This window comes from Gopherus evgoodei, chromosome 8, assembly GCF_007399415.2.
Source record: "Gopherus evgoodei ecotype Sinaloan lineage chromosome 8, rGopEvg1_v1.p, whole genome shotgun sequence".
NCBI lineage: Eukaryota > Metazoa > Chordata > Testudines > Testudinidae > Gopherus > Gopherus evgoodei.
In genome coordinates this window covers 43,756,641-43,782,560 of record NC_044329.1, presented here as the reverse complement: position 1 = coordinate 43,782,560, position 25,920 = coordinate 43,756,641, and the positions used below count along the sequence as shown (strand labels likewise).

Sequence of the window (25,920 nt, the reverse complement as noted above, 5' to 3'; positions counted from 1 at the left end):
GAATGGCTTCCTGTTTTCCAACCAGTTCTGATCAGCACACTTTGAACACTCCATCAGTGCTTCCATGGTACCCAGCACTGCAGTGTCTCAATGAATTTAGCCTTACAGTCTCCCTCTGATGTAGAAAAGCAGCATCTTCATTTTACAGGTGGGGAACTGAGGCACAGAGACCAAAACAAGGCTTGCTTCAGGTTCCACAGTGCATCTGTTCTGGTGCTGGTCATGGCAGCTGGATCACCTGATGGCCACTCCAGTCTGTTAACCACAGTCCCGTGCGGGTTCAGTCTCAGCTACACGATCACAGATTATTTTTCAAATAATTAGGTACAGTGTTTTTTCTGCAGCAGTTTATAGGATAGCTCTCTTCTCTGGGGACTTGTGTTCAGTTGTTTCCCCAGTACCTGTGCAGTACTTCACGGGTCAGCCTGTCCTCATCCGCAGACAGATGCAGTGATCATGGGCCAATGGCTGCCCCTGCCTCAGCCTTGCAGGTGTTGATTATTAATAATGTGTCACTCAATAGCCAATAATTGCTAGGAATTGTAACTACAGCCACATGTTCAGTGAGAGGTTCTCTCCAGTTTAATCATCATGGACCGTGGATAAGTCAGCTGTGATTGGATCTGTTAATCAAACAGTTACTAAAGATAACACACAGACAGAGAGGCATACGATTCCCAGCAGCTGTGGAAGACCGGACCTGTGGTTTCTGACAGCAGGCATTCAGTCTTATATCCCCTATGATTTAGGGGCAATTTTACCCTTGTTACCTTTATTTTGTATCGTTCTGATCCTCATTTATCCTCTCTTTTGGGGGCACATGTCTCTTCATTTTAGGCTGTTTCCAAGGCTCTCTGTTCCACTGCAACTTTCCAACTGCCCTACCCCTGGTGGTTAGTCAATCTTTGTAGCCTTTGGGGTCATTTCATCCACTAGACATTTTACAGCTGATACATTGTAAAACAGCTTTTAACATAGGCTAAGGGTCACTGCACAGTACAACTCCAGTCTTTGGAAGACATCTTTAACTTATCTGCAAAATATCATGGGAGTTTGGCTCCCAGACAGGCCAAGAAAGATTAAGGTTTATCTTAAGTGTCAGCACAGGAGATAATGCCGTCCCATGTCCTCTGCTTCTCCCGTCCCTATATCCAGCTCCCCACTCCAAAGTGCCCTCACAAACATGGTGTCTGTGATGTTGCAGTCCATATGTTTTATGGAAATATGTTTATAAGTGTGACTATGATGCAACTGGAATATGCTTCATGGAAAAGTTCTCTTGTAAGGTATCATTACAAAGCTTTTAATCTACTGAGTGTGCTCATGCTATTTGTATGAATGTATCATTCCTGTATCTAAAACTAGAAATATGAAGTATTACTCTGAGGTTCTATTGTAATTATGCAAAGTGTGGGCCATTAGTGGTGGCCTAGAATCTTGATGGCTCCCATTAACTAGGACAATTGGTTGTAAATGGCTCTGTTTACTTGTAAGCCTTCCTGTGTTCATGGGAGTCAGGCGGGAAAGAATGGAGGCATGGGGTCTCACAGGACATGTGACCTATGTCACCTGGTACTGGAATCCATTTTAAACCTGGTGCTTTTCCGTTTAGAAGGTGGGGTGTGGACCCAGAGAAACAAAAGATTCCCGCTTTGTGCCAAAGCTATAAAAGTGGGTGGAACAGAACAAAGGGGGAAATCCCCTAGTTACCACCTGAACTGGAACTAACAAGAACTGTACCGGGAAAGGGATTGGGTCCAGACTAAGAAGGAGTCTAGTCTGTGAAAGAAGCTTACTAGAACATCTCTGAGGGTGAGATTTACCTGTATTCAGTTTCTTAAATGTATTAGGCTTAGACTTGCATGTTTTTGTTTTATTTTGCTTGGTAACTTACTTTGTTCTGTCTGTTATTACTTGAAACCACTTAAATCCTACTTTTTATACTTAATAGAACATAAGAAGTATGTGAATACCCACATGCATCTGACGAAGTGGGTATTCAGCCACGAAAGCTCATGCTCCAAAACGTCTGTTAGTCTATAAGGTGCCACAGGATTCTTTGCTGCTTTTATGGAAAATAAGAGCGGCCATACTGGGTCAGACCAAAGGTCCATCTAGCCCAGTATCCTGTATTCCAACAGTGGCCAATGTTAGGTTCCCCAGAGGGAATTAACAGAACAGGTAATCATCAAATGATCCATCCCCTGTCGCCTATTCCAAGTTTCTGGCAAACAGAGGCTAGGGACATGCCCCCCGCCCATCCCGATTATCCCCTAGCCACTGAACTTATCTAGTTCTTTTTTGAGCCCTGTTATAGGACCCAGGATATTGTTGACCTTCACAACATCCTGACAAGGAGTTCCACAGATTGTGTTGTATGAAAAAATACTTCCTTTTATTTGTTCTAAACCGACTGCCTATTAATTTTATTTGGTGACCCCTAGTTCATTTGCTGACCCCATAAATAGATTACAGTGCTGTATTATTATAAAGGACCTGATCCTGAGCTGTAACCTTCCAGCTGTGTACACACTGTCTCTTGGGGAACAGCTTACTTGGTAATCACTGAGAGTGTCCAGGGACACGGTCTGGATGCTACCGGGAACACTATTCAAAGGGGGTTTGGGGACTGAGGTGCACCTAATGTTAACCTGCAAAGCAAAATAGGACTGGTGGAATCCTGAGGAGAGTGTTTGAGTAGTTGAAAGGCTGGCAGTGTACAACAACTGACAAAAAGCTATCACAGGATGAACTCCCTCACACTGGAGACAAGGGACCCATAATCCTGGGCGCCTAAGAAAGAGTCACATGGGGATATTCCTGACTGAAGAGAAGCAGGCATACTTTACGGTCAACAACCATCCAACCTCCATGTCCTGAGATCACGATATCTCCGATCCACATGTAGGATTTCCCCCTTGTTTTGTGATATCAGAGATTGGGAAACAAAGGTAAGGTCCATCTCTTTCAGGTGCACTCCAGAAAGAGAGAGAGCTGCTAGGTTACCTGATTACCAACTTGCCATCTCGCCTTCCGGAGCAGGGTCTAGGGAGTTCTGTACTTCTCGTTTTAGGACTTGAGCACTGACATATACATACATACACACGAGTTTGTCTTCTACTTCAGTGCCTTACTTTAACAGATGGTCTTGGATTTACATTTAGATTAATTTATTAGCAATGAACAACATAATATACTGATTTCTCACATAATTGGTATTTTCATGTACACAAGTGGTCTAAAATTCAGGTAAAATATTGGTAAATATCCAATAATAGCTTTTGTAAAACCTGGTTAAAAATGGTAAAAAAACAAACAAAAAACAAAAAACAAACCCAAACTAAGGGCCTTGTTGGTGAAGCAGTGTCTGCTGAGATTGCCCACTAAAGTATTCTGTAGATCAGATAGATGTATGACTGAAAGAGAAACACAAGTGAGATTCACTAGTTCCATAGTCTGATGGCTTCCTGGCAGAGCTGGTAGGATCTTACCCCACACTGCCTGTTGATGTAGAACAGTGGTTCTCAAACTTCTGTACTGGTGACCCCTTTCACACAGCAAGCCTCTGAATGCGACCACTCCACCCCCTATAAATTAAAAATACTTTTTATATATTTAACACCATTATAAATGCTGGAGGCAAAGCAGAGTTTGGGGTGGAGGCTGACAGCTCACGACCCCCCCTGTAATAACCTTGCGACCCCCTAAGGGGCCCCAACCCCCAGTTTGAGAACCCCTGATGTAGAACATGGTGGTCGTATTGTCCTCTATGACCTGGACTAATCACCATGTGATGTACGGAAGAAAGGACTTGCAAGCCATGCATCCAGCTCAGCACTCCAAGAGACTGATATACATTCTTGCCTCTCTCTGGACCCAGCGAGGCAAGAAACTATATCAATCTCTTGGAAAGGTTTCTCATGTGTGCTCCCATGCCCTAAGCAAAGTGTCTACAGCTATAAACCTGGATCGGAGGGGAGGCTGGGAGGAGATCCCAATACAGGCATTCACAGGGTTCTTCCAGGACATACTGTAATACAATACTTGGGGTGGAGTGGGGTAACACATAGAGGGGCATATCCAAGTGATGCCTGGAAGAGCATATGCTAGCCTGAACCAGCCCTGAATGCAGTGGAGGTGAAGTCTGGCACATGGCATCATAAAAGATACATGTCCCAGCATGGCAAGGCACGTTCTTATTTATGTGGGTTTGATTCTAGCTGTAGGATAAGGGATGACAGGTTCTTGAATCTGTCCTGGAGAAAATAAGTCACTGATTTGGTGGAGTCCGGAATTGCCCCAAATAACTTTATATTTTAGAGAGGAGTCAAGCTGGATTTCTGTATGTTGACTCTCAGTACTACCTAAGTTGTGGAACAGACGGGGCATCAGGTGGATGGATTACGAGCCCCATTGAGGGAGATGTTCATATCAGACAGCTGTCAAAGTATGGGTATATGAAAATGTTCCATCTTTCTTAGGTGTGGTGCTACTACTATTGCAAGCACCTTGGTAAATACCTTCAGTGAAGCCTGGAGTCCAAAGGGTGGAATGTAGTATTGTTTGTGGTCATCACCCACCATTAACTATAGATACTGCCTTCAAACGGGATACCTACTGTCGCCTACACCTCACAGGGGATGCCTCCTGAAAGTTGGAGTAACACTACATCATGATCATTGCCACTGATCTGGTAGCAGTGTCTGCTGCATCCAGAGCTGCTTATAGGCTCACCTTAGCCACAAGATCATCTTCTGAGACTCTTCCCAAATTTTCTCCCTCAGGTCTGAGGGAAGTTTGTCACAAAGGCCTGTATTCTTTCATAATTCCTAAAGTGACAGCAATAAAATCACATTGTTTATTAATTAACCCAGAATAAGTGACTAATATCTGGGGGAGCAAACAGCTGTGCATCTCTCTCTATCAGTGTTATAGAGGGCAGACAATTTATGAGTTTACCCTCTATAAGCTTTATATAGAGTAAAATGACTTTATTTGAGGTTTGAATCCCATTGGGAACTGGGTGTCTGGGTGCTGGAGATAGGCGACTTGCTGAGCAGTTTTTGGTTAAAGTCTGCAGCTTTGGGGGCATGGACCAGACCTGAGTCTGTGTTGCAGCAGGCTAATGTGTCTGGCTCAACAAGGCAGGATTCTGGAGTCCCAAGCTGGCAGTGGAAAATGGGCTCAGAGGTAATTCCAATACTTCAGGTGACAGTCCCCAGGGCATCTGTGACCGAACCCGTCACAGGGTCCATCCCCCCACTCCTCAAGGCCATGTTCTCCCCTTTTTCTTCTCCCTAGCTAAACATCCTTCATGGCAGTTGGGGGAAGGAAGAGAAGTTGGAGCTTCTGCCCCTAAGCAGGGTGCCATGACTCAGTCCCTCCTCTGCAGTGGGCCCAGCCCTCTCTCTACCTGGCAGGGACCCCTGCTCTTTACTCAGAGCCATGCGGAGTGGGGGAAGGCAGGAAAGAAGGGAGCTGAGCTGATTCCAGAGAGCAGCCTCATAGCTACCTAGTGTGAGCACAGTGACCCCCCTGCTCAGGAGACTGCAGCTGCCTGCCCCCTGGCCTGCTTAGTGGAGATATTCTGGACTAAGGCAATGGCCGTGTCCAACGCTATAGCTAGGGTTGCCAACTTTCTACTTGCACAAAACTGAACGCCCTTGCCCTGCACCTTCTTTGAGGCCCCACCGCCACTTGCTCCATCTCCCCTCCCTCCATCACTTGCTCTCCCTCACCCTCACTCACTTTCACTGGGCTGGGGCATGAGGTTGGGGTGTGTGGGGGGGCGTGAGTATGGGCTCTGGGCTGGGGATGCGTGCTCCAGGTGGGGCCAGAAATGCAGGGTTCAGGGTATAGGAGAGCACTCCGGGCTGGAGCTAAGGGGTTCAGAGTGCAGGAGCAGATATGGGCTCTGGCTGGAGGTGCAGGCTTTGGGTGGGGCCAGAAATGAGGGGTTAAGGTTGTGGGAGAGGGCTCCGGGCTGGGGCAGGGGGTTGGGGTGCGGGCGTGTGTGAGGGCTCTGGCTGGGAGTTCAGGAGGAGGCTCTGGGATAGGGCTGAGGGGTTTGGAGTGTGGGAGGGGATGCAGACTATGGCTAGGGCTGTGGACTCTGGTGTGAGGCTGGGAATGAGGGGTTTGGGGTGAAAGAAGGGGCCTAGAGTAGAGGGTTGGGGTGTTCTGGAGAGCGTGGGCTCTGGGGAAGGGAGTTTGGGCTGAGGCAGGGGGTTGGGGTGCAGGAGGAGTTTTGGGGTGCAGGATCCCAGTGGCAGTTACTGCAGCCCCTGGGAAGTGGCTGCCAGGTCCCTGCAGCCCCGCAGCACATGAGCAGCCAGGTAGGATCAGCGCATTGCCTTTGTGCTCGCAGGGACTGCCCCCATTGGTCATGTTTCCTGGCCAATGGGAGTTGCAGAGGCAGCCCTTGGAGTGGGGGCAGTGTGCAGAGCCTTCCTGGTCGCCCATGCGTCTAGGGGTTGCAGGTACCTGGTGGTCTTTTCCAGGAACCACACGCAGCTAGGGTAGGCAGGGAGCCTGCCTTTGTCCCAGGCCCCCGCTGCACCATCGACTGGACTTTTAATGGCCTGGTTGACAGTGCTGACCAGAGCCGTCAGTATCCCTTTTCGACTAGGCATTCCTGGGCATGGCTGGAGAGGGCCTGGCTGAACAGGGAGCAGAGACCAAGATGCCATGGAGACCTACTGGGTACTCTGCTCTTGCTATTGATTTGACATGGCAGACTCTTTCTTAGATACAGCGGTGATGGGCTGTAGGATAATGCCCCCAAGACAGAATGCTGCAAAGCCTTCCTATGTGCTTGTCATAAATATAAAGAGAAGGGTAACAACCTTCCTGTATACAGTACTATAAAATCCCTCCTGCCAGAGGCACAAAATCCTTTTACTTGTTAATGGTTAAGAAGCTCAGGTAACCTAGCTGGCACCTGACCAAAAGGACCAATAAGGGGACAAGATACTTTCAAATGGGGGGTGTAAGCCGTTCGTGTCGGGGCTCGTCCCTCTCAGGCACAGCGGGGAGCCAGGGCACCTCCTTACACACACAGCAGTCCGGTAGGCCTAACCCCTCAGCAAGCGTTGAGGGAATAAAGGGTTTGGAAACAAGGTAGAGTCCCGGCCCTCCAGCCGGGGTCTGGTAAGCACCAAGTACATAAGCCCAAGCCCTGGGGCAGGGCGGAGCAGTAAGCAGTTCAAGCTCAGACTCTCAGGCAGGGGCTGAGCAAACACAGTAACCCAGAAGGCCTCCTCAGGCCAGGGAGAGGGAGAGTCTCCACCCTTGGGGGGGGCTGGCAGGGGGAACGCAGGCCCTCCCACTCCACTGCGTTCCAGCCTGGGGCCCTAGCAGCGGCCAAGACGCGCTGCTGTCAGTGGGGATCCTGGCCGCAACACACTGACATGGGTTCAGGCTCTTCAGAAGCCAAACCAGGGTCGGCTGCCCCCGGGCCACTTCCGACCTCCCCCTCTCTGGGTACCTGTCTCTCGCCAGCGTCGTCTGGGGGGTCCCAGACCATGGGCTCCTCCGGGTACCAGCCGTAGAGAGGCTCCGGCAGCTCCTCGGGATACCGGTCGTAGGGAGGCTCAGGCCACGCCTCAGGGTACCAGGCACAAGGCAGGTCAGGCCGACGTTCCTCCGGGTACCGGGTATGAGACAAGTCCGGCCAGCGTTCCTCCAGGTAGTGAGCGCGGGGCAGGTCAGGCCAACGCTTCTCCGGGTAGTGAGCACAGGGTAGGCTGGGCCCGGCAGGAGCTCGGGCACCAGCGTCTGTCATCTCCAGTCGCCAACTGAGCACTTGGGCCGGGCTTTTATACTTCCTGTCCCGCCCCTTGACTTCCAGGGGGCGGGGACAGGCGGCAGTGGCTCTGCCCACTGAGGCATCTGCTCTGGCTCATCCCTCTCAGGGAGCCGGCCGGGACCGGGAAAAGCTGCCTACGGCACCTGGGATTCCCAGGCGGTCACCCATCCAAGTACTGGCCAGGCCCGGGACAGTTTACCTTCTGAGATCAGACAGGATCAGGGGCTTTCGGTCCGGTATAGCTGTTCTCGGGTTCAGGCTCTTCAGGAGCCAAACCAGGGTCGGCTACCCCCAGGCCACTTCCGACCTCCCCCTCTGGGTACCTGTCTCTCGCCAGCGTCATCTGGGGGGGTCCCAGACCATGGGCTCCTCCGGGTACCAGTCGTAGGGAGGCTCAGGCAGCTCCTCGGGATACCGATCGTAGGAAAGCAAAGGAATGTATTAGCTTACTTTTGTTTTGGCTTGTGATTTTCTTTGTGCTGAGAGGGAGGATATTCCTGGTTTTCTTTTTGTAACTTTAAAGTTTTGCCCAGAGGGAAACCCTTTGTGTTTTGAAGCTGACTGCCCTGTGAGATTATCTTCCATTCTAATTTTACAAAGGTGCTTCTTTTAACTTTTTGTCATCCTAGCTAATCCTGAGAGTAAGAAAGAAAAGAAGAAAAAAAAACAGCTTGTGAATTCTCCCTCCCCCTCCCCCCCCCGCATTTGAAAGTATCTTGTCCCCTTATTGGTCCTTATGGTCAGATGCCAGCTAGGTTACCTGAGCTTCGTAACCATTAACAGGTAAAAGGATTTTGTGTCTCTGGCCAGGAGGGATTTTATAGTACTGTATACAGGAAGGTTGTTAGCCTTCCCTTTATATTTATGTCAGTGCCTATAACAGACTGATATCCAGCCCCCGGAGGCCAGCTTCATTGTCTGCCTCTCTCTGCCTTTCCAAGGCCCCCACCATCCCCACATCACTGGGTCTCCAGCCCAACTCCACAAGCTGCAGTTGACACCTGCTCACTGCTGGAGCTGTAAGCCAGTAGGCAGTCCCACCTCCTGCTGCATGTAGCCCAGCCCAGTAGCCTGGCAGGGTTCCCATGGGTGTTTTTCACCAGCTAAACTAAAGCCAAACCTGCTCCTGTGTCCTGTGTGCTGCTTTGCATCAAATGCCACAAAACCAGGAGAAGGAGAAAGCACCCCAAAGAGCAGAACTACTGGTCAGAGGGTGCTGCCTGAAGCCAGGAGCAGGCCAGGCAAGGAAGGGAGAGAGGATCAATAAGATAAAGTTGTGCCCCAGGAAGGAGAGATCAAGAACTCAGATCCCAAGCGGGGTGACCTTTGAGCACCCCCATATACCACACTCACACTGGTTTGTCTTGTCTTAATACTGAACAAAGACTACTGCCCAAGGAGACTGTGGTGCTAGATGGGGAGCAGAGGTTTAAAAGAGAACTGGATAATTAAAGAGAACTGGATAAATTCATGGTGGTTAAGTCCATAAATGGCTATTAGTCAGGATGGGTCCGGAATAGTGTCCCTAGCCTCTGGCCATGGCTACACTGGCGCTTTACAGCGCTGCAACTTTCGCGCACAGGGGTGTGAAAAAAACACACCCCTGAGCACTGCAAGATACAGCGCTGTAAAGCCTCAGTGTAAACAGTGCTGCAGCACTGGGAGCGCGGCTCCCAGCACTGCAAGCTACACCCGTAGAGGATGTGGAGTACGTGCAGCACTGGGAGAGCTCACTCCCAGCGCTGGCGCTGCAACCACACTCGAAACTTCAAAGCGCTGCCATGGCAGCGCTTTGAAGTGCAAGTGTAGCCATACCCTCTGTTTGTCAGGGGATGGAGATGGATGGCAGAAGAGAGATCACTAGATCATTGCCTGTTAGCTTCACTCCCTCTGGGGCACCTGGCATTGACCACTGTCAGTAAACAGGATACTGGGCTAGATGGACCTTTAGTCTGACCCGGTATGGCCGTTCTTATGTTCTTATGAGGTGCTCACAGAATGGTCTTTCTTTGAAGGCATTGTCCCCAGTACCAGGCTGTCTAAGAATCCCTGATGGAGCATGCGTCTGGGTGCAGGTCCTTGCTGCACAGAGGTGCCCTCTGTTACTGGTGCCATGCAGAACAGGCTTAGTTTGCCAAATAACCCTCTTCTAAACCTTTATCCCCACATAGGACACCATCAGGGACCCCCTATTGGATACAGGAAACATACACGGTGCTGCCAAGTCAGACCCTTTATCACAAGTCGTGCTATATTTGGTGTTTTTCCTTTAAGACCCCAGCTCCTGGACTCAGGGCATTCAGTGAGAATCTCAGTTTTCATTAGCAAAATTAAGTTTCTATCCCTTGTGGTTGTGGTAGGGTTGCCAACTTTCTAATTACACAAAACTAAACACTCTAGCCCTGCCACTTCATTGAGGCCCCACCCCCTGCCTTGCCCCTTCCCGGAGGCCCTGCCTCCGCTCATGACATTCCCACTCCCTTGGTGGCTTGCTCTCCCCCACCCTCACTCACTTTCACTGGGCTGGGGTAGGGGGGTTGGGGTGCAGGAGGGAGTGAGGACTCTAACTGGGAATACAGGCTCTGGGGTGGGGCCAGGGATGAGGGGTTTCGAGTGCAGGAGGGAGCTCTGGGTTTGGGGGGGCTCAGGGCCAGGGCAGAGGGTTGGGGCTCAGGATTGGGGCTCTGGCTTACCTCAGGTGGCTCCCAGTCAGTGGCATAGCTGGGCTCAGGCAGGCTCCCTGATTGTGCTGGCCCTGGAAGTAGTCAGCAGGTCTGGCTCGTGGACGGGGGGGCCATGAGGCTCCGTGTTCTGCTCTCGCTCATTGGCACCTCTCCCCCCCCCCGAGCTCCAATTGACTGCGATTCCCAGCCAATGGGAGTGCGGAGCCAGAGCTCAGGGTGGGGACAGCACATGGAGCCCTGTGGCCTCCTGCCTAGAAGCTGGACCTGCTACTGGCTGCTTCCGGGGTACAGCACGTAGCCAGGATGGGTACGGACTAGCCTGTCTTAAACCCACAGCACCACCAACCGGACTTTTAAATAGCAGAAAACCGGGCACCTGGTAACCCTAGGCTGTGGACAAAAGGTGGAAATCAAGATCTGAGTATTAGCTAAAGGGTCAAAGACCGGAAGGCAAAGAGAGACCCCAACATTCATTCTTATGTTTTGAAATCTCATGACTTTTGGAGGATTTTTGAATACTTGTGGTTGGCAAGGCTGCAGAAGAACACCTGGTTGTCTTCTTTTGGAATGCAGGGCGTGTATAACCCAAATACTATCACATGGCTCTTCTCTGCAAAGCCCACAACACTTCACTTCGAATGCACTAGTTAAAATTAGCAAAAAATTGGTGCAGCTGCTCCTGGGTCTTTCAGTGTTTTCCCTCCTCTGGAGAGGCCCCAGGATTATAAATAGTCCCTCGGCTTCTGTGGAGCACTGCATGCTGGAATATGTAGTCCTGCAGGCCCCAGATGAGGTTAGCAGCTCACTGCATGGTAGGAGTCTGTGGGCCACTTTGGCCCATTTGCTGCATCCTTGCCTCTGGCTTTGGCCTGCCTGTGTGTGTTTACTTGGAGGAAGTTTGTGGATGGAGCTTAGTGGGCTGGAGCCAGTGGTGAGACAGTAAACAGCAGGGAACAAGTCTCTCTTTCAGGAGCTGGCTTGGCAGCTAGGCGTGACAAATAGCTCTTGGGAAACTGTGTTGTAGCTGCTGCTGCACATGGGCTATAGCGAGTGCCAAGCCACAGCCATAGCCGCCAGCACTGGGTACTTTTCCACTCTCAGACTGGCAGCGAATCAGCCTGTGGAAGGAAGTGAGAGGAAACCAATCTGCTGCTTCGTGGGAAGCCTGAAAGGTGCAGCCTGCTGCAGGTTTATGGTGGTTTGAACTGAATGCTATGGTGGGAGGGGACGCGGGAGGCTGCTTGCTTGGCCTGTGTTTCTTTAGGGCAGGTGGGAAAGAAACACAGACTCTGTTAAAGCAAAAGGAACAAGTTCCCTTTTCCAAGTGAATTTCTCTCTAGTAAAACGTGCTAGAGTGAGAGGTGCACCTGTGTATCCATGACAGGAGCAGCACAATGTTGCCTGTGCTCTTTCTCGCTCACACACACTATAACTCAAGGAGTGACAGGTACAGGCACTGGCTGCAATGGTGTGCTTGTGGATGCCTGTCCCACTAGGAATGGGAATTAGACCCTGACCCCTCTGTTCATTTCACACTAGCCACTGAATGGCTGTCTGATGGGAGTGGCCTTTGTCATGGGCCTGGGCTTGATTCGGATCAAGGGTCTAGAAGTGTATAGCTTTTAATGCCATAAAGGAGCCCTGTGATCCTCTAGTTCAGTGGTTCCCAAACGGGGGTTCATGAAATGTTACAGGAGGTTCTTGGGAAAAAATTCCCTAATGGTGGACAGATCTGTCCCTAGGGACCCTGGGCAGCACAGGGCCAGCAGCCCAGAGCCCCTCGACTTCCAAGAGCTAAGCAGATCAAAGCAAGCATATCTATTACACTGAGGAGATTTAAACTTCAAGACTCCTTATAAGAAATGGAAAGGGAGATGGATATTTTTTGCTGTTTTTAAACTTAAACAGGCAGCTAGTATTGTTTTTAAAATTATTATGAAGAACAAGTTTAAAGCTTTATTGTAACATGCGTTGTTTGTAGAGTGACCAGATGTCACGATTTTATAGGGACAGTCCTGATTTTTGGGTCTTTTTCTTATATAGGCTCCTATTACCCCCCACCCCCTGTTCTGATTTTTCACATTTGCTGTCTGGTCACTGTAATTGTTTGCCTGGACTGCTCAAGACCTGAATGCTTGTGTAGGAGGAATTCTTTGAGTTGGCTTTTTAAATACCTTCATGCTGTTTCACATCTGATAATCCTTGATGAAACAGAGGAGTCTGGTCTTATAACAGGCTTATTCAAAGTGATACAAGCTATGAAAATGAGATCATGGAAGAGTGTTCCCATTTTCATAATGTAATAAAAATAGTGTAATGATTAATAATAATAAATCATGTGTAATAAGCATGTCATGAAAACAAATTTTGTATTTCCAAGATCACTGCTTTTATAATTTATACTCAGGCAAAGGAGAAAAACCCTGGAAATATTCATTTCTAGGAAGAAGTTTGCGAGACTTGACATTTTAGTGAAAGGGGTTCACAGGTTGTTAAAATTTGGGAACCACTGCTCTAGTCTGACCTGCATAGCACAGGCCAGCGACCCTCCCCAGGATTCCTGTAGTCAGTCCAAAAAGTTGATAGTGGAGCTAGAGCTGATCTTAAGGTATCTGGTCTTTACTCAGAAATTGCAAGTGATCACTCAGATGCTTTTGAAAAAACCTACCTACCCTTTGAGTGAGGGGGATTCATCACACCACTGGGGAATCTGTTCCAGTGGTTATTTGCCCTTACTGTTAAAAATCTGCACCATATTTCCAGAATGAACTCTGCTGACTTCTGCTTTCAGCCACTGGATCTTGTTCTGCCTTTGTCTGCTAGATTGAAGAGCCCTCTGCTCTCAGAAATTTCCTCCCTGTATAGGGATGTCTACTTTAGGCTGTGTTCAAGTTACTTTAAATCTCCTGTTCAATGAGCTTCTATAGCCTCTCACTGTGAGGTGGGTTTTCCAGATCTCAAATCATTCTTGTGGCGCTTCTCTGAACCTTCTCCAATTTTTCAACATCCTTTTTCAAGTATGGCTGCTAGAATGGGGCCCAGGATCCAGTATTGGTCTCACCTGGGTTTTGTTGTGGATCGCTCAATGAAGACCTGTAGCTTAAATTTAGATGGAAAGATACGAGGCCAAATAGTCGAAGGTGTTAACAGGACTACCTGTCCAACATTAAACAGTTTTAAACAAGTTTTGGGGTTTGATGTGCAGAGACCTCAGCCTGCTTAGTACCAGGGTGCAAACACCATTAAACCTCTCTTTAAACCTGTTATTAAGAAACAGAAAAGAAGGAAACATTATTTAATACTTTCCATTTCAAATTAATTAAGGCTTTCATTTTAACAACAGCCCTTGTTGCCTTTCCAATTAGCAATAAAGGGTTTTTAAAGGAAAAATCCCCTCGTTTGACAGTCTCTTTAGATGGTGTTAAAATGATGATGATTGTTCTTTCTGGAAAAAAGGGAAGAAGTTAGTTGGAATGGGCTCAAACTATTGTTAAAGTCAGATCCATTTTGTAGAAGACAAAATGAAACAAACACACACAGAAGGGGAGAGAAAAGAGCAGCAAAGATAGAAAATGCAGCTTCTGGTGCTGACTCTCACTTGCAGCCTCACTGCTGGAAAAACACAGACCCAGCATATGGACTTATCAGCCACTCCAAGACTTGGCAAACTTATACCAGCGTTGTGCTGTTTAGGGCTATTCTTTTAGTTGCCTCTTTCTGGTCACAGGCTCACAGCAGCATTGCAAAGGTCCATCTAGCCCAGTATCCTGTCTTTTGACAGTGGCCAATGCCAGGTGCCCCAGAGGCAATGAACAGAACAGGTAATCATCAAGTGATCCGTCCCCTGTCGCTCATTCCCAGGTTCTGGCAGTCTTGGCTGGCCAAGCCAGACTCTTATTAGGCAGAAGGCAAAAGGAGAGAGATAGGAAAGAGAGGAAATAAAGTAGGGAAGGAAAAGGGCACAATGGAGCAGGGAGGAGCGAAAGTCTCACATCCCAGCTGGTGGTTGGGATTCAGCTGGAGCTGGTAGGGGTGGTGATGTCATCTGGGTCCCTTTCTCTGTCCCGGTCCAGTCAAGACACCTGTCTGGATCAGGATGATAAAGGTCTGGGGCCCAGGAGATGGTGGGGGTGGCAGCCATGATGGTGAAACTCGTTCCAGTAGCCAGTTCGTCTCCCCAAAGTCTCTTTGTAAGGACCCCAAAGGCAGTGGTGGGTGGAACAGCCCATCCCCTCATTATTTCAGCCACCAATTAGGCCTAATATTCAACACACCAACTTTGGTTAGTTAATTTCCAGCACCACATTTTTCTTGTTTACCAGGCATGATCTTAACACAGTCCTTGAGCTGGGCTAGCAGGCCTTTCTGTTTGGACTCAGTCACGCTGTCTCCCCTTCATGCCCTTTCTATCAACATTTGTTGCTCTAGTTCAGGGGTAGGCAACCTATGGCACGTGTCATGCTGGCTGATTTTCAGTGACACTCACACTGCCTGGGTCCTGGCCCACCAGTCCAGGAGGCTCTGCATTTTAATTTAATTTTAAATGAAACTTCTTAAACATTTTAAAAACTGTATTTACTTTACATACAACAATAGTTTAGTTATATATTATAGACTTATAGAAAGAGGCCTTCTAAAAATGTTAAAATGTATTACTGGTACAAAAAACCTTAAATTAAAGTGAATAAATGAAGACTTGGCATACAACTTCTGAAAGGTTGCCGACCCCTGTTCTAGTTCATAAACTATCACAATAACCTTACACTCACTCTAGGGTTGCCAGCTTTGATTGGTCTTATTCCTGGAGGTTTCATTGTATGACTTAATCTTCAATTAAAGATTAATTCCTGGAGACTCCAGGACTATCCTGGCGGGTTGGCAACTGTAACTCACTCTCTACTGGTGAGGGTAAATGTGTAGGCCCAATTACCACAACAGCCCTCTTCTCAAAAGGGGAAACCAAAAGTTTGACTGCATAAAGAATGGGAGGGATAATGATACAGAAAATACTCTAAGGCTTTGATATTGCTCAGTGGTGCAGCTTCCTCTAGATAATGTGTGCAGTACTGGGCACTCTGTCTCCAAAACAGTATAGCGGCATCAGAGGGGACTCTGTGATGGATGAGGAAAATGATTCAGGGCCTGGAAAACTTCTCCTGTGAAGAGAGTTTTAAATGAAAGTGTGTTTCCCTTGGAGAAGAGAGGTAGAAGAGGGGGTATGATAAAAGTATATAAAATAATATCTACTGCGGAAATGGTAAACCAAGTCTTTCCCTTCATCCTGTCTCATGCCACAAGAACAAGGAGCCATTCAGTGAAACAGAAAGATGCCTCATTGAAACCTGATAAAAGGCACAGTATGCAGTTAGCCTGTGGTGCTATCTGACATATGATCATTTTGAGACCAAGAGCTTAGCAAAGTTCAATAAAAGGATTGGCCACTTAGATGGATAACGAGAGCATCAGAGTTAGAACTGTAACATCAGAATTAGAACTGCTGACCCTCCCAAGAGTTTTGAAAGGGATTTAAATCATCATACTATGGGGCTGACTCAAGCCTCTACCTACTGGAGCTCAGAAGGAAGTTTCCTCGCTGATAGGTATCCTATAACTGTCTACTGCAACATTTCTTGCACCTTGCTCTGATGCACTGGCCACAGTCAAGAGACAGGATCCTGGATGGCACACAATGTTTACCAGTGCCGTATATAAAGGTGTGAAAGGTGACCCTCCCCAGCTGTGCTGTCTAGTGGTTAGGTTGTCCTCCTCCCTGATGATCCCCTTTCTTCTACCACTCCATCCTGTGCGATCTGTCCCTTTGTTTGTGGCTCAGTCCTTTTGAACTGCTCTGCTTCCCCTTTTAAACTCCACCTCCTGTTTGTGCTGGCTTTACATATGGGCCTGTTTGAGTCCAGAGCTGTTCTCTAACCCTTTGTTCTCCAGTGTGGGGTTTGTACACCCCATCACAAGAGGTAACATAACTTTCCTCCACCTGCTCAGTATTTCTCTAGTTTTCCATCCCAGGACTAAGCTATTCCTCTTTGCTGCAGTGTCACACTAGGACTTTATGTTCAGGTGGTATCCACAATGACCTCTATGTCGCTTCCAGAGTCACTACTTTCCAGGATAGAGTCCCCCATACTACAAGTGTGGCCCACATTCTTCGTTCTTAGATGTATGATGAAAGATCACTGCACCAAGCTTACCTAGTTACCCAGAACACTCTATATCAGTGGCCTGTCCTCTTTGTTACAGGGCTGCCCAAAGGATTCAGGGAGCCTGGAGCAAAGCAATTTTGGGGGCCCCTTCCATAAAAAAAAGTTGCAATACTATAGAATACTATATTCTCATGGGAGCTCCTGTGGGGTCTGGGGCAAATTGCCCCACTTTGGGGGTACCTGGGAAAAATAAACATTTAAAAACCTTCTGCATCTCAGCACAAACCCAGTTTTGGGAAAACTTCTTTTCAAGTCACCTTTACAAGGTATCACTGGTTCTCCGCATCAGCTAGTGCTAAAAGGCACTAAAGCTCATTAAAAGGGTTGGACAAATATTTTCTGTCAAAACTTTTTTTAGATCAAAAGCTAGGGTTTTTTAAAAAGGAGAAAAAAAACGCGGACAATGTCTGCTTTCCTTCAAAATTTTTGTTGTGGATTTTTAATTGAAAAGCTGAAATTAGTCTGCCAAAACCTGAACATGGTTTGGGGTTTCAGAAGTGTGTGGCCAAATATTTGCTGCTTGCTATGTTTGATTGTTTAAAGAAACAATACAAAAATTCTGCTTAAAAAAAATCCAAAACTTTTGAACCATCTCAGCTTGTGACCAAACACCTGAGCCCATCCAGTCAGAGATTTTTTCAGGTTTCTGATACTCTGATGACTTCCTTGACTTATATCTGTCTCCATAAGTTTGGGTTCATTTAGGTTAGAATGGCCATACTGGGTCAGACCAAAGGTCCATCCAGTCTAGTATCCTGTCATAGAATGTCAGGGTTGGAAGGGACCTCAGGAGATCATCTAGTCCAACCCCCTGCTCAAAGCAGGATTAATCCCCAGACAGATTTTTACCCCAGTTTCCTAAATGGCCCCCTCAAGGATTAAACTCACAACGCTGGGTTTAGCAGGCCAATGCTCAAACCACTGAGCTATCCCTCCCCCCGGTCTTCTGACAGTGACTTGTTTAGCCTAGCCAAAAGAAAGCTCAGGGGGGATATGCTTGCTCTTTATAAATATATCAGAGGGATTAATATTAGGGAGGGAGAAGAATTATTTAAGCTTAGTATCAATGTAAACACAAGAACAAATGGGTATAAACTGGACACTAGGAAGTTTAGACTTGAAATTAGACGAAGGTTTCTAACCATTAGAGGAGTTAAGTTCAGGAACAGCCTTCCAAGGGGAGTAGTGGGGGCAAAAGACATATCTGGCTTTAAGACTAAGCTTGATAAGTTTATGGAAGGGATGGTATGATGGGATAGCTTAATTTTGGCAATTGATCTTTGATTATCAGCAGATAAGTATGCCCCAGTGGTCTGTGATGGGATGTTGGATGGGATGGGATCTGAGTTACTACAGAGAATTCTTTCCTGAGTGCTGTCTGGTGAGTCTTGCCCACATACTCAGGGTTTAGCTGATTGCCATATTTGGGGTCGGGAAGGAATTTTCCTCTGGGACAGATTGACAGAGGCCCTGGAGTTTTTCGCCTTCTTCTGCAGTGTGGGGCATGGGTCACTTGGTGGAGGATTCTCTGCAGCTTGAGGTCTTCAAACCACAATTTGAAGACTTCAATAACTCGGACATAGATTAGGGGTTTATTATAGAAGTGGACGGGTAGAGTTCTGTGGCCTGCTTTTTGCAGGAGGTCAGACTAGATGATCATATTGGTCCCTTCTGACCCTAAAGTCTATGAGACTGCCCCCAGGACTCCCTGCCCCTTATCCAACCCCCCATGGCTCTGACCCCCTTACCATGCTGCTTACCCCTACCTTCCCCTTCTCCCAGAGCCTCAGCACACCGTGTCCAGGAGCTACCCTGGATGGTGCTGCAGTGGCGTGGCTCCATGAGACCTGTGCTCCTGCTGCTCGGCCGCAGCTCGCAGCCCTGCCCCCTTACCACATGGCTCTGAGCAGGAGGAGCTCAGGCCCCACTGGAGTCACGCCACTTTAGCTCTGCCCAGGGTCGCTCCTGGACGCGGCGCGCTGAGGCGCCGGGGGATGGGGGAAGGTGAAGGCGGAGGTAGGGGGGAGCCTCAGAGATTCTTGTGTGGGCCTCTGAGGGGCCCAGGGCCTGGGGCAAATTGCCACACTTGCCCCCCCCCCCACCCCCTGGGCAGCCCTGCTTTGTTATAGGCTACAACACTAGACTTTGTATCATCGGTAAACTTTATCAGCAGCCATTTTATATTTTCTTCAAAATTATCGATAAAAGAATAGGTAGCATTAGGCTGAGAACGTTATGATGTGATTGGAATAACAGAGACTTGGTGGGATAACTCACATGACTGGAGTACTGTCATGGATGGATATAAACTGTTCAGGAAGGATAGGCAGGGCAGAAAAGGTGAGGGAGTTGCATTGTATGTAAGAGAGCAGTATGACTGCTCAGAGCTCTGGTATGAAACTGCAGAAAAACCTGAGAGTCTCTGGATTAAGTTTAGAAGTGTGAGCAACAAGGGTGATGTGGTGGTGGGAGTCTGCTATAGACCACCAGACCAGGGGGATGAGGTGGACGAGGCTTTCTTCCACCAACTAACTGAAGTTTCTAGATTGCAGGCTCTGGTTCTCATGGGACCCTGATATATGATGGGAGAGCAATACAGTGGTGCACAGACAATCCAGGAAGTTTTTTGGAAAATGTAGGGGACAATTTTCTGGTGCAAGTGCTGGAGGAACCAACTATGGGCCGAGCTCTTCTTGACCTGCTGCTCACAAACTGGGAAGAATTAGTAGGGGAAGCAAAAGTGGATAGGAACCTGGGAGACAGTGACCATGAGATGGTTGAGTTCAGGATTCTGACAAAAGGAAGAAAGAAGAGCAGCAGAATACGAACCCTGGACTTCAGAAACGCAGACTTTGACTCCCTCAGGGAACTGATGGGCAGGATCCCCTGGGAGAATAACATGAGGGGCAAAGGAATCCAGGAGAGCTGGCTGTCTTTTAAATAATTATTGAGGTTGCAGGAACAAACCATCCCAATGTGTAGAAAGAATAGTAAATATGGCAGATGACCAGCTTGACTTAACAGTGAAATTCTTGCTGATCTTAAACACAAAAAAGAAGCTTACAAGAAGTGGAAGATTGGACAAATGACCAGGGAGGAATATAAAAATATTGCTCAGGCATGCAGGAGTGAAATCAGGAAGGCCAAATCACACTTGCAGTTGCAGCTAGCAAGAGATGTTAAGAGTAACAAGAAGGGTTTCTTCAAGTATGTTAGCAACAAGAAGGTGGTCAAGGAAAGTGTGGGCCCCTTACTGAATGAGGGAGGCAACCTAGTGACAGAGGATGTGGAAAAAGCTAATGTACTCAATGCTTTTTTTGCCTCTGTCTTCACGAATAAGGTCAGCTCCCAGACTGCTACACTGGGCAGCACAGTATGGGGAGAAGGTGACCAGCCCTCTGTGGAGAAAGAAGTGGTTTGGGATTATTTAGAAAAGCTGGATGAGCACAAATCCATGGGGCCAGATGTGCTGCATCCGAGGGTGCTAAAGGAGTTGGCGGATGTGATTGCAGAGCCATTGGCCATTATCTTTGAAAACTCATGGCGATCGGAGGAGGTCCTGGATGACTGTAAAAGGCTAATGTAGTGCCCATCTTTAAAAAAAGGAAAGGAGGATCCAGGGAACTATAGGCCAGTCAGCCTCAGCTCAGTCCCTGGAAAAATCATGGAGCAGGGCCTCAAGGAATCAATTCTGAATCACTTAGAGGAAAGGAAAGTGTTCAGGAACAGTCAGCATGGATTCACCAGGGGCAAATCATGCTTGATTAACCTAATTGCCTTCTATGATGAGATGACTGGCTCTGTGGATGAGGGGAAAGCAGTGGACGTGTTATTCCTTGACTTTAGAAAAGCTTTTGATATGGTCTCCCACAGTATTGTTGCCAGCAAGTTAAAGAAGTATGGGCTGGATGAATGGACTACAAGGTGGATGGACTATATCTGAAGAAAGCCGGCAAGGTCTTCGGGCTCAATGGGTAGTGATCAATGGCTCTATGTCTAGTTGGCAGCTGGTATCAAGCGGAGTGCCCCAAGGTTCGGTCCTGGGGCCGGTTTTGTTCAATACCTTCGTTTGGAGGATGGTGTGGACTGTACTCTCAGCAAGTTTGTAGATGACACTAAACTGGGAGGAGTGGTAAATATGCTGGAGGGAAGGGATAGGATACCGAGGAACCTAGGCAAATTAGAAGATTGGGCCAAAAGAAACCTGATGAGGTTCAACAAGGACAAGTGAAGAGTCCTGCACTTAGGAAAGAAGAATCCCATTCACTGCTACAGACTAGGGACCAAATGGCTAGGCAGCAATTCTGCAGAAAAGGACCTAGGGGTTACAGTGAACGAAAAGCCGGATATGAGTCAACAGTGTGCCCTTGTTGCCAAGAAGGCTAATGGCATTTTGGGCTGTATAAGTAGGGGCACTGCCAACAGATCAAGGGACATAATCATTCCCCTCTAGTTGGCATTGGTGAGGCCTCATCTGGAGTACTGTGTCCAGTTTTGGGCCCCACACTAGAAGGAGGATGTGGAAAAATTGGAAAGGGTCCAGCAGAGGGCAACAAAAATGATTAGGGGACTGGAGCAAATGACTTCTGAGGAGAGGCTGAGGGAACTGGGATTGTTTAGTCTGCAGAAGAGAAGAATGAGGGGGGATTTGATAGCTGCTTTCAACTACTTGTAAGGGAGTTCCAAAGAGGATCAATCTAGACTGTTCTCAGTGGTACCAGATGACAGAACAAGGAGTAATGGTCTCAAGTTGCAGTGAGGGAGGTTTAGGTTGGATATTAGGAAAAACTTTCTCACTAGGAGGGTGGTGAAGCCTGGAATGGGTTACGTAGGGAGTTGGTGGAATCTCCTTCCTTAGAGGTTTTTAAGGTCAGGCTTGACAAAGTCCTGGCTGGTATGATTTAGTTGGGAATTAGTCCTGCTTTGAGCAGGGAGTTGGATTAGATGACCTCCTGAGGTCCCTTCCAATCCTGATATTCTATGATTCTAAGAGAACTGATCCCTGCAAGAGCCTACTAGAAAGAATCCCATTCGATTCTAGTTCCCCATTAACAACTGTATTATGAGATCTATCAGTGAGCCAGTTTTGAAGCCATTAACATGGATCATACTGATATTTGTATAATGCCACCTAGTTTTCTTTATCAACCAGATTTGTAATTTGCTCCAGGAATAATATCATGTTTGTTTGACACAACCTGTTTTCCATGAAACCATGTCTATTGGTATCCATTATATTTCCAGCCTTTAGCTCGTTATTGCTAGAGTCCCGTATCAGCCATCTGCAACAGGCATGTTAGCCCATGAAACCAGAAGGCCCATCCCCAGCATGGGTGAGCAGCTGGGTTTGAATGCTGACCAAGTCTCCTCTCACTTAAAGCACAGAGTACTGCGTTCTTGTGAACTATTGTAACCCATACCGTGCTCTGTGGGGCTCTGATCCCCTCTACAGGTGAAGGTTAATCAGTCTGCTGCAGCCTTAGCTAACAGACCTGGGCCATTTAGCTCAGGCACTAGAGGCTCCTGCTTTAAGATGTATTGGGCCCAGGTTCAATTCCTGGTGTTAACAATACATCCTGCTAAGCATGGTGTTGTGTTATCATGGGTTGGTGGTTGTAGGCAGTATGCCCTGACAGTCCTAGGCTGGCTCCCTGAAAGGGGCGAACTCCATGAAGCCCTGTACATGAGCTGACCAGCTATCGACTGTCCATCCACATACATCATTAGAAATGTAGTTTTTGTTTGCAGTCACACGCACCACCTCTGTCTGGTGAGCAAAAGGAGGAGCATCCATCAGCAGCTGGAGCCGGGAGCAACACGCACGGGACTGGCACATCCCATTTTGGCCTGTCGCTGAGATGCCCTTCCATGGGGCTGAGTGAGAGGCTGCAGCTGCCCCCACATGCCTCCTCAGAGCGCTGCATGGACTGACTCTCCAGAGAGAGGGAGCTCTGCCTCCCCTGAGAACAGCAGTCTCTGGCTCTCATCCTCCAGGCAGCTCTGTGTGGCTGGGCCCCTTCTGGTCCTGTGGAGGGCTGAGTCAATGCAGGGCAGCTCTTGGAATCAGGATTCACGTGAGGAAGAAGCCAAGACACTCAAATAAGCCTGACCAACTGTGTCCTTAACCACTGAAGTGGGAGAGTCAAATGGCATCTAGGACTCTTTCAATAGAATCCACACACCCCAGTAGGAATGTGTGCCCACCCCCTCTGATTTCCCTAGGGCTTGGCATCAGTCGCCATCCCCTGTTCAGTGAGCAAGGCTAGAGTGAGCATGAACCTCTCAGTTAGACTATGGTAAGTACAATTTGTTGCTTTTAGTCAAACACTAAGGAGAACAACACTTTGTTATCCCTGCATTCAAGATTTCAAAATTTTTATTAAAGCTAATGTTAAAATGATATAATACACAGGTTAAGGAAAGAATGTCTGTACATCTGGGTATAGTGTTTACATTGTCCAAAAGTACAAAGGTTGGTTTGAAAGTCATAAAATACATAAGCTGCAGTAACCCAGATTAAGGTTAATAAATTCAGTGATACAGTTAGAGTATTAGCATCCAAGTATTCAGGTACATCACTCATAAGAATTGTACAGAGAGTTGGTTGTGGAAAGGAAATATAGGAATGAGTGAAGATTGTCCCTCAGTAATTGAGAATTTAGGATAGGCTGTCCCTTAGAAAACACAATCCATCAGGGAAGTATTTCAGTTTTTCCCCCGACTTTGCTTCTCATCGGCATTCCAGCTTATCTCTTCTAGTATAGCTAGAATGTCGGGTGGTGTGTTCTAGATAGACGTCCCTCGAGCACTTGATGGTGTCTAACACCATGTGTTGCCACATCAGCCAAGCATAGCACTGACTGATTCTGCATTCTCGCAACATTTGCGAAAGTGTATTTTAACTCAAAACAACAAAATTGATTGGCAAAGTGGGTCTGTCTGCTGTACATTCAGGCAAAGTCGGTGTGTCTCAGGGTACGTCTGCACTATGGGATAATTCCGATTTTACATAGGAGAAAGGGTTGCTGGATGTATCAAGAGTGGCTACCTCAGCCAGGCTGTGTGAAGGTCCTAAGGCTGGCATAGCAGGGAGGGTCTGTGGGTCTACACCAGATACCGGACACCAATATTTGTGTAGGGTGCAGAGCCAAAGCCTAGAAGAGCAGGAAGTTCTACTAGAGATCTGCTGATGGGCCTGTTTCTTATACCAAGCCTATCACTGTGGCATCTGTGGTGCACTGGTTTAGCTTTGGGGAGGTCCTAGGACTGAGCTAGCATGGAATGTGGTGGAGCAGGTCTGGCATGCAGTGGGGGGAGCTTGCCCAGAGCTGCCTGCACCATGCTTGACCTTCTTCTGAGGGCCAGCTCTAAGTTCCTTGGAAGCACTGAGCGTTCTCCACGTTTAGCAGCCAATGGTGTGTCTCGTTTCAGCTGTGTGCCGTTATCCTCTGGGCATGTCAGGCGGCCACATCCCGGACGAAGACATCTCTGCCTCCAGCCAGTGGTCTGAATCCACAGCAGCCAAGTATGGAAGGTGAGGGCAACCGATGCAAGGGAGCCGTGTGCCTTTCACATGGGAGTGATTGGCTGGTTGGTATCACACTCATTCTATGACAGGGGACAGATGTGTCACTGATGTTCTCAATGGCCATAGCAGGATTTCACTGGTGTTCCTTTTCTTTGACTGGCCATTACTGGGTGAGGACCCTGTGCTGGGGCTCAGGGCATGTTCCATGCACCTGCAGTCTCACTCTGCCAGTGTCTTCCTGTGTGTGCAGCTTACCTCAATGGCTGCCACTCTTACAGACTCCTCTGCCAGCCGCCACTGCTCCTGTGCCCTGGGCCCAGCACAGGACAAGGCAGGCTCTGCTGCAGCTGTGGGGAGGTGGAGAGCACTTCTCTGAAGCAGGCAGTGGGGCCTTGGTTCCATGGCAGTTGTGGAGCTGGCCTAAGACAGGGTTCCTGGAATGTGTTCCTGGGGGCAAAGTTGTGGGGCCATGACTAGGCTTGCATGGGCTAGACCTTGAAGCAGCTGCCAGGTGCCATGGTAACTGACAGTTTGGTCACCAGCTGAGGCTCCTCTAGTCTCCTGCCAGGTTCCAGAGTGAGGAAGAGTCCAGCCAGTTGCAGAGTGGAGCAGAGCGGAGATGGGAGCATGAGGAAGGTACCAAGTGGACAGTGGGACTGGAGACCTGGGCTCAGACCCAGGGATTTTGGGGGTGAAAGGGACATGCTGTGTGTCAGAAGACAGGGCAGATCTGGGGAAGAGTTTTTTAGTGAAAGACATGCAGCTATGAGCTTTTTAACCCAGACCTTTCCTCAGGAGACTAGATCTATTGGGGTGTGTGATGCCTGCAGACCCAGGAAGGGCATGTGGCCCTGGAGCTCGGCTGCATATCAAGGGGCCTCCCTGCAGCCAGCATTAGCCATCACAGTGCCCTCAGTGAGTTCCCTCCTTCACTTTGGGTTCAGTAAAAGATGCTGCAAGCATGCGTGTGTTTATTTGTGAATGCATGCTGGGAAGGGTCCCTTGTGCTAGGAACGTTACAAACGTTCCCTCAGCTGGAGCAGTGACTCTGAGCCAGCGAGGAGCAATTGCTGACAAGTAATGCTCACCCCCGGTCTCTTCTCTTCCACCCATGTTCATCTTAACTCCTGCAGGCTGGGAAACCCACCCTGAATAGCCCCATTGGCCTCACTTTCTCTGCTGGCCCAGCCCGTTCCCCGGAAGTTGCCTGAGTGTGAGAGGGCAGCTGCAAGACAGATGCTACACCCAGCATGTGCCCAGCAGAGGTTGCCCCAGGGCTGGAGTTTGACCCTGTGGCTGCCTGTTGCTCTGCATTGGGGAGTTGGTGGCAGGACACTGTCTACAGCATGGGGCTCTCCCTGCTCGTCCTCTCCGCCTTCCTGTGCTACTGACCGCTCTTCCTCACCTGGTGCTGAGGAAAAGTCATGCATCATCTCCAGTGATTGGAGGGAGATGTTTTCTCCTGGCCCCTCCCATCTCACCTCTCCATCTGAGGCTCTGCCCTGCCACCTTGGTTACCCAACAGCTTCTCACATGGCAGGCCCTGCACGCTGTGTTTCTGCCTCTAGTGCCTGGCGCCTGACCCAGCTATGAGGGCTCCTGTAGGGCTCAAAGCAGGGGCCAGTTTTGCATACACACCATGCTGCTGTTGAAGGGCCAACCCCATGTCAGAGGCAGTGAGGA

At 48.4% G+C, this 25,920-nt stretch overlaps 1 protein-coding gene and 1 pseudogene across 1 annotated transcript in view; one reads left to right on the top strand and one right to left on the bottom strand.

Moving 5' to 3' along the window:
- Positions 1-25,920, top strand: part of DDR2 (discoidin domain receptor tyrosine kinase 2) — a 151,651-nt gene that overhangs the window by 71,350 nt on the left and 54,381 nt on the right. Inside the window, exon 4 of the mRNA XM_030572798.1 lies at positions 24,141-24,243. Within this exon, the coding sequence (XP_030428658.1) occupies positions 24,141-24,243 (103 nt within the window). The remainder of the gene's footprint in view (positions 1-24,140; positions 24,244-25,920) is intronic.
- On the bottom strand, positions 7,939-8,057 carry LOC115656919 (annotated as a pseudogene).